Consider the following 8,107-nt stretch of genomic DNA (forward strand, 5'->3'; position numbering starts at 1 on the left):
TATATATACAGTATACATAAAAATTGTTATAATGTATTTTCGATAAATAACCACATAAGAGAAAAAAGGGGAAAAACATTAAACGTACCAGAGAATATAGTTTCCAATTCTGTGCTGCCCATTAGTTCTAATGCTGAACCTTTTACATCCCTTCCACTGGTAGGTAATAGGTCAACTATGGACGAGACGTGCATCGTGAGAAGTTTACTGGTACCACTCGTCATGTTAAAGATGGCTGCGTGGTCACGCCAGATAAATTTATCCGTGGGGATATAGTATTTGCTTGTCGATAAATATAACCATTCAGAGGCTGTACAACAAAATATAATACTAATTTCAATATAGGCCTAAGCTTAGATTAGACATAAATTTGTGCATATAAATATAAAGAACTGTGAGAAGCCTAATCCATTAGGTGACCCTATTAAAATCATAGAGGCACAATATTATAAATGTGTATTCCCAACCCCTAACTTTATCAGAGTTACGATTTCATAAAAGGCTATTATATTGGCTGAATGAAAGTTCAATCGACAGACGATGCGTCGACTCGTTAAAATTGATAGCAGTATATTTCACCTACAATTCTTTTCGCCGATAACCAATTTGTCGACAGGCAAAAGGATCCCCTCGTTTAGACAAGTATTTTATAGAAAATTCCTTTCTTGTACAAATTGCTTTTCACTTGTTAACAAATTTGCCGATACTGTATGTTTAACCTCCACAATTAGTGCTTTTACAGAATTTTTGGTAAACGGTAAGCTCTCTGTCCCTTCAATTAGTTTAAATAAACGCGTAATGTATGCAAATTAAGCTACTGTACTCACCAGTTACACCAACAAATCTATACGATTCAAATTCAAATAAATATCGATTCCAAACCACAATGTCAGAAACAGTCATCAAAAAGATTGACGTCAGTGTGCTGCTGCCAATGGTCAACTCACTTTCTCCATCGTTATTATTATTCGAGGTTAAGTAAGATACGTTTGTCGTCTGTAAATTCCCATTAATGTAGATAGAAGTCTCAGTATCCTTTCGCCAAGAAACACCAATATTAAACCAAATTCCTTCAACAAATTTGAATTGGTCCGTAACGGTTTTTCTGTTACTCGTACTGCCATCACCAAACACTTTGAAAAATATTTGCAAGGCAATTAAAAAAATATGTTGATAAATAAAAACGTGTTTCTTTAAAGGGCTAAAACAAAATACACAATCATAATGTTACCTTTGACAACGAGTTTTTTATTTTTATTGAATCTGATGACGAGTCCTTCTTGACCTTTCTTACTATAAAGCACCGTTCCAAATATGGGTTCGCTGGTGTTTGTCAAATTGCTTCTATCAATTCTTACCCACAAGGAGACAGCAAATCCATTATCGCATGAGAATGGTGAATCTATGCATGCTTCTGTGATGTCAGGCGGCTTAAAAAATGCTTCTGGAGATTTCAGAACAGGATGTGACGTGCATGTACCACCTCTGCTCAGCTCTGTCGATTCTACAACTTCTTCTGAATCGTACAGGAAGAGTTCACTTAACCGGGGGTAATGTTGGGCGGCAGCATACACAGGGTTGATAAACTCAGTATTATTTTTGTTACCTGATGGTTGTAAAAATAATAACTATTTGAAGCGACACAGATAACTACACAAGCTAAAATGTCGTTTTTAATCATTAATGCGGTCAAACAGTATGTTTTTTTAAAAATAGGTAGGTACCACCACGGAAATCGTTTTCATAAAATAATATATAAGAGAAAACTTAAGTCATTACACTTAAAAGCAATACAATATTTATTTTCAAGAAAAAGAAAATACATTTATTCTGTGACTTAAGGTGAAATTTAAACTATTCTATTGAATATATGTACGTATACATAATTTCTATGATTTTCAATAGAAATCTATAGAAACCTAAGCATCAAATAATATAAAAAAATAATGCACAATCTACCTAGCAAACTATTTTGAGATGCAGTGACTCCTGATGAAAAAATTTATGTAAAATAGAATCTTTCTTGTTTTGTTCTGTCGGAAAAGAGGACAACGATATTACTTGTTTATATCTTGGCATATCAGGCCAATATTGCTGAGAAGCGGCCACAGGGCTGGAACATAGCGAAAGCAACTTCACAACCCGTCAGTAGTGCAAGCTGGTGTAACTATGCATGGCTGGCCGAGAATGGTCGGCGTGTGGTTCGAACCATCGACAACGAGGTTCCACAAAATGAATGGAAATCTCTGCGCCAAACCGCATGCTGAAGAAACCGAACTTCAACCACAATGAACTAGCTAATTTTTCGACCAATTTCTAACACTCATTTCCTTTCTAAACTTATTGAGAAGTGTGTGGCTCAACAAAAAAAATATTTTTCTTGATGAAAATAATGTATTTGACCCGCTGCAATCTGCCTAAAGAACTGTTTACAGTACTGAGACAGCAGTCGTAAAAATCCAGAAAATAGATACCAGAGTATCTTAATATACATTTTACCAAAGTTTCCGAAAGGCATAATTACAATACGAGACAAATGAGAGTGAACTTTGTAAAACCTAAAATAGCCAGTCAAAACAGTAAGACATTTTATGTTACGGCTATACAAGAGTGGAACAAACTACCCAAAGATTAAAATTATATTTAGCAGCAAATTTAATCGGAAATGACAAACAATCAGTAAACAGTTTTAACATATAAATATGCTTTAAACATAAACATAATTTTTTTGTGAAATCTTATACATACCGCTTTTTACCTGCTTTTTTACTTACACTTTTACGTCTTTACAGTTTAACGAGAGTTTTTATTGTTTTTATTAGATTTACTTTATGATAAGGAGTTTTAAAGGTTTTTTTAAATAAATTTTAATGTTTGTTTTTTACCTGTTTTTTCACATTCACTTTTACATACTTTTAAGGTATAATGGGTTTTATTTCTTTTATTAGTTTTACTTTTATTAGAAATTTTAAAGGTTGTTATAAATTTTCAATGTTTGTTTTAGTTTTTAACCAACTTTTATGTATTTGTTTTCATTTAAGGGACCCCAACGGAAATAAACCGATTTTTTGGGTTTCCTGAGCTGTAAATGTTTTACTAAATTATCTTTTTATTGTTCATTGTTTTGTTATTTGTAATGTGTTGAATTATGCTCAAATAAATTTGAATTGAATTGAATTGAATAGGTTTTTGTATTCTTGCTGTTTTTCTTGATCTAAGTGCTGCATTTGACACGATATAGCACACATTACTCATTCACAGCTTTTCATCTCTTGGAATAGGTGAGATCTGTTCTAGCATCTCGCATTTAGAAAACAACAGGTTCGCAGTACACATAGCTCTTCAGCATGCATTGATGTGGAGAGTGGTGTATCTCAGGGGTCGATACTTGGGCCCATTTTATTTCTTATTTACGTCTCTCTATTAAGCAAAGTCATTAGCAGTCATGGAGTTCAGTATCATGCATACGCCGACGACACTCAACTCTATCTCAGTTTCCATGTTAACCACTGGTCTGAAGCCAAGAAAATTATTGAAGCAAGCATTCATGATGTACAGTCCTGGTTTTCGCAAAATATGTCCTGTTTCAATCCTAGTAACACCTTACAAGACCACCTCCTATCGACAGTTTTGCAATCGGTAACACTAATATTCTGCCAAATTTCGCAATCTAGGAGTTGCTTTTAATCCTACCATGACGTTCCAGAAACACATACACACAGTTTGTCAGTTTTATATCATCTTTGCAACATCAAGCCTATTCAAAGGTTCTTAACCAAAAACGCTCTTCTGAAGGTAGTTCACGCTCTTATATAACATCTCGGATAGATTATTGTAATGCAATTCTCTATGGAGTCCCCATCTGTCGTTTGAATAAACTTCAGCTATGCCTTAACACAACAGCCCGTCTCGTGAAAATATTACACTTGTTCTTCATCAACTACATTGGTTACCAGTGAACAGGCGCATCACATTCAAAATTCTGCTCCTCACATATAAAGCCCTGCACAACAAGGCTCCACAATACATTTCTCAACTTCTGAAGTCAAGTTCTGCAACTTGTTCAAAGTCTTTGAGATCAACGACTCAACCCTTACGGCGATAGGGATTTTTCTGTCGCTGCACCAAAGCTCTGGTACTCATTACTTGCTTGCACCCGTGAAGCATCTTCTGTTCTTGCGTTGAAGCAACAACTGAACACCTATCTCTTTTCACATGCATTCACTTCTCATAAACTGTAGTTTAAGATTTGGAAGTAGTTATAACATTTTTTTCACCTAAAAGTCGCAACTCCATTACTTGAGCCGGCGTCGCCACCAGTGCACGGTAGTAGAGCCTAAGCTTATCCAAGGTGGATGCTACTGGAGCCCAGCAAACTGTCGCCGGGGGACCTGCGCGTACACGGTTATGGTTGTGACGCCGTATCAACATCGGGAGTGTTCATTTCCTTTCCATTTCGTGTTCGAGGTTTCTGTTTTGGCCAATTTGGCCGCCATCTCACATCATTATTTGAACGGCTTGTTTGCTTATTTTATTTGTTATTTATCTTTTAAACTTCCTTTTTATTTTTATTTAACATAAAAATAACGCTAAAAAGAAAAGATCGACGTTTCGACTCCTTCATGGTGTCATTTTCAAGATCAAATGATGAAGTAAAAAATATACAGCATCTATAATCAATAGAAAAAAGCTAATCTACAATGTCAAAGTTCATAACAGTGGGATATTAATCCCTGTGTTAGATAAAAAGCTTTGCTTTGACAGACTGTTTATTCAGACTGGGTTTTAATTGTCTAATAAATAGCATTTCATGAATGAGACAGTCAAATTTGTTCCTACATTTCTTTAAAATGCTGAAACATGACTCAATACTGCTTGGGCTGATATGATGGTCCTTAGCATGTTGTCCTAACAGAAATCTTTTATGTTCAGCAATACGTTGGTAGAGGTGTCGCTTTGTGTATCCGACATAACTTGCATCACACAAGTCACATTTAAATCTGTACACAACACACTGCTGATTTATGATTGTAGGTTTTCTTTCTGTTTTCTTTTTATTTGTATTTTTTTAATCTGACTTTGGGTCCGTATACTGTCAGCGCCTTGAAAGATTTTATTGTGGAAAGCGCTCTACAAATATCATACCATTACCATTACCATATATTGTTTTCTATAACAATAAATAAAAGTGAGGGTTCTAGTATTTACGTAGCATATGATGTAAATGGTATTAAGTCAGAGCTATATTTTGACAATGTCTCCCAATATACTTACAAACAGTATTGTAAAATGTTAAGTCTTTGACATCTTCATAGTTTACAGGCGGACATAAATCTATAAAAAAAAAAAACCAAAAAAAAAAAAAAACAATCTTAAAACCAAAAAAAAAAAAAAAACAATCTTAAGATTTATATTTATATACAATAACAGTCGGTTGCTTTCGCTAAATTAAAATAATATATGGTAAACGGGGCACACACTGTGTTACGAATTATTAGATAAAATCATAGCTACTTCGAAAACAGATTAAGTAGTAACTCACTCTTGTCACAGAGCACTCCAGCCCAATTTTCGATGCAGTCGCAGGTAAACTGGTTCACCTCTTCCACACAGGTACCATTAAGACACGGGGAACTATCACATTCTTTGATATCTACCAGAAAAGCGAAATAGTGTATAAATGTATAACTTAAACATGTAATATACGAGAAAAACTAGAATAATGTCTGGCTCCCTCAGTCCTATGAGACACCACTGGACATAAATTTCAGATTTTTGTCGGAGTTCATCCTTGGTCCTTGGAATGTTTCATATCGAAAAAATCAAATCAAATAAATAATCGTTTAAATTTGAATTTAAATACCTAAATCGCATGTATCTCCCTCGAAGCCTGGTTTGCAACGGCACTCCCTTTTTCCATAGGACGTGAAGCAAGTTCCATTGTCGCAATCATTCATAGTTTTACAGGCATCCAGGGCTTAAAGAGAAATTATACACATGTTTAGTTTACAAGTTTTAAACAATAATTGGTAACTTTCTTGCATACAGTGTTTAAAAAAAACAAACAAACAAACAAAACAAGAGCGACCGCACACCGGTCCAAGCGTTAAACTGACGTTATCACTATTTAGCGTTTAACGCAGACGAAGATTTTTGTTGACACTATCCTCTATACTTAAATACAATACACAGTGGCGTCAGTTGTTATATTGGGTTTCGGCAGGGGTTCATAATACAAATAAATAAATTAAAAATAAAATGTCTTAAAATTGAATTTAAAAAAGATTCAAAATTGACTACCAATACGCGATTCGAATTCACGACCTCTGGTTTTACTCTCTTAGAACACACATCGCTAACCGACAGTGCCATCCATATCTTACCAAATGGTTATGGCAGTAATGTACAGTCCTTCCTGAAACCCCAGTTTGTTTTGTAGGTGTAGGGAGCACCCTGGGGTCAAACTTTACAAAAGCCATGAACGTTTGTTGGAAATAACCTCTAATTTATGTGTACACAATTTTCTGCACGTCCGTTCAAATCTTGCGACACTGGACGCTTTTAAAATTCTGGTAACAACAAGAACAAGAAGAACAACAACAACAGGAGTGAGGTTCTGGGGTCCGCCATGCGCGGACCCAAAAACGTATCATAAAAGGTTTGATGTTAGGGGCTCTCTAAAATGAATTAAAATGATGCTTTTAAATAAGTCTCATTACGAAGCTTAGGGAGTAGAAATGTGTTTTAATAGTCAGAAGAGTTTTTAAGTCAACGTATACTAAATGGTTTCAATCTGTGCTTGATGAGCATAGGCCTATTTGTTTCCCTGTAATTCATTAATTATTTTTTTTTCAAATTGTACCACACACATTATTTCATCTAGATAGCCAACCTACCGACTTCACGCAGAAGGTCATCACCAGTTCGATCATTTTCATCTGCAATGGCAAACTCGTCAAACAATCCCGACATAGAGTAATTAAATTCTTGACTGTCTGCATCGTAGTATCCTCCAATCACCAGCATACGCACGCTCTCTCGAACCGAGATGGACTTACTTATAGATGATTGGTTAATTAACTCTCCGTCTAAGAAGGCCTAAAAACAAAGCATTTATAAATATGTTGATATATTTTTGAATAGTCCATAAACCTTTTTAGGATGCGGCTTGGTAGTATTTAATCATGTTTTAAGCGTAAAGATAATCCGATTCGAATTACATTACTAGGCCTTATGACTGCTTTTTATTTCTTTCAAAAGAAAATGGACCGTTCCAGAGTGTCAATCAATCTTAACAACCGACTCATCACGACAGGACCAGAAAAAAGCGCGTGTCTCATAAACACACATGTTATCCCACAAACTTACGTGTTTGCATATGTTAAAACGCTGTCGATTTTGCAACAATAACACTGGCATTAGCAACAATTTTATTGTAGTAATTTTATTGTCAATAGTACAATAATGGAAATTTGGTTTCCTCGGATACACAAAAAAAAAACGAGTAAAAAAAAAATATCGGAGCGGAAAGGTCAATTCTGCTAACTTACGGATAACACAATACCTCCAGATGGTGGTTGAGTTGCTTGTTGCGTAGTACCTATTGGTGTGGTTGGTGGTTCTGTTGTATTTAAAGGCAGCGTTACTGGTTCGACGGAAGTTACATCTGCCAATGTATTCGGAGCCCATGTGAACGCGATGCTACTCCACACATCAGACATCAAGCCTGGGGTAGTATGACTGATCACTGTTTCCCACATTTGCTCTTCTGTATTCACAGTCATATGAATATCTTTGTTTTGTCGATAGATAGCAAAACCTGTTCGGCTCGGAGCACCTAAATTGTATTAAATATGTTTGTATAATTCTAAACAAATGCTGAAATAAAGTTTTCAAGATGTTATCTCTAACAGTATGTCTCTAGCAGTTTTGACTTAATCTGTATATAGGCTTAAATAGGTCACAGCATGGAAATCATAATAAAATCATATTTAAATTAGGTATGCTGCGTAGCACCGTCAACACCATAATAAACGAGACTATTGTAAGAGTTTCAGCCATTTGTGTGTGTGGATATATATATATATATACATATATATATATATAT

The 8,107-nt window shown here is 35.1% G+C and overlaps 1 protein-coding gene across 1 annotated transcript in view; it reads right to left on the minus strand.

Moving 5' to 3' along the window:
- LOC117105010 overlaps window positions 1-8,107 on the minus strand; it is a 32,479-nt gene that overhangs the window by 21,251 nt on the left and 3,121 nt on the right. Inside the window, exons 5-12 of the mRNA XM_033245996.1 lie at window positions 7,551-7,837; window positions 6,897-7,098; window positions 5,864-5,977; window positions 5,543-5,653; window positions 5,275-5,334; window positions 1,232-1,606; window positions 828-1,133; window positions 52-310 (exon numbers count right to left, since the gene is read on the minus strand). Coding sequence (XP_033101887.1) covers window positions 52-310; window positions 828-1,133; window positions 1,232-1,606; window positions 5,275-5,334; window positions 5,543-5,653; window positions 5,864-5,977; window positions 6,897-7,098; window positions 7,551-7,837 — 1,714 coding nt within the window. The remainder of the gene's footprint in view (window positions 1-51; window positions 311-827; window positions 1,134-1,231; window positions 1,607-5,274; window positions 5,335-5,542; window positions 5,654-5,863; window positions 5,978-6,896; window positions 7,099-7,550; window positions 7,838-8,107) is intronic.

The sequence above is a fragment of the Anneissia japonica genome, unplaced genomic scaffold (genome assembly GCF_011630105.1).
Source record: "Anneissia japonica isolate Jap-2015-1 unplaced genomic scaffold, ASM1163010v1 scaffold640_len1575945_cov177, whole genome shotgun sequence".
In the NCBI taxonomy this organism is placed as follows: Eukaryota; Metazoa; Echinodermata; class Crinoidea; order Comatulida; family Comatulidae; genus Anneissia; species Anneissia japonica.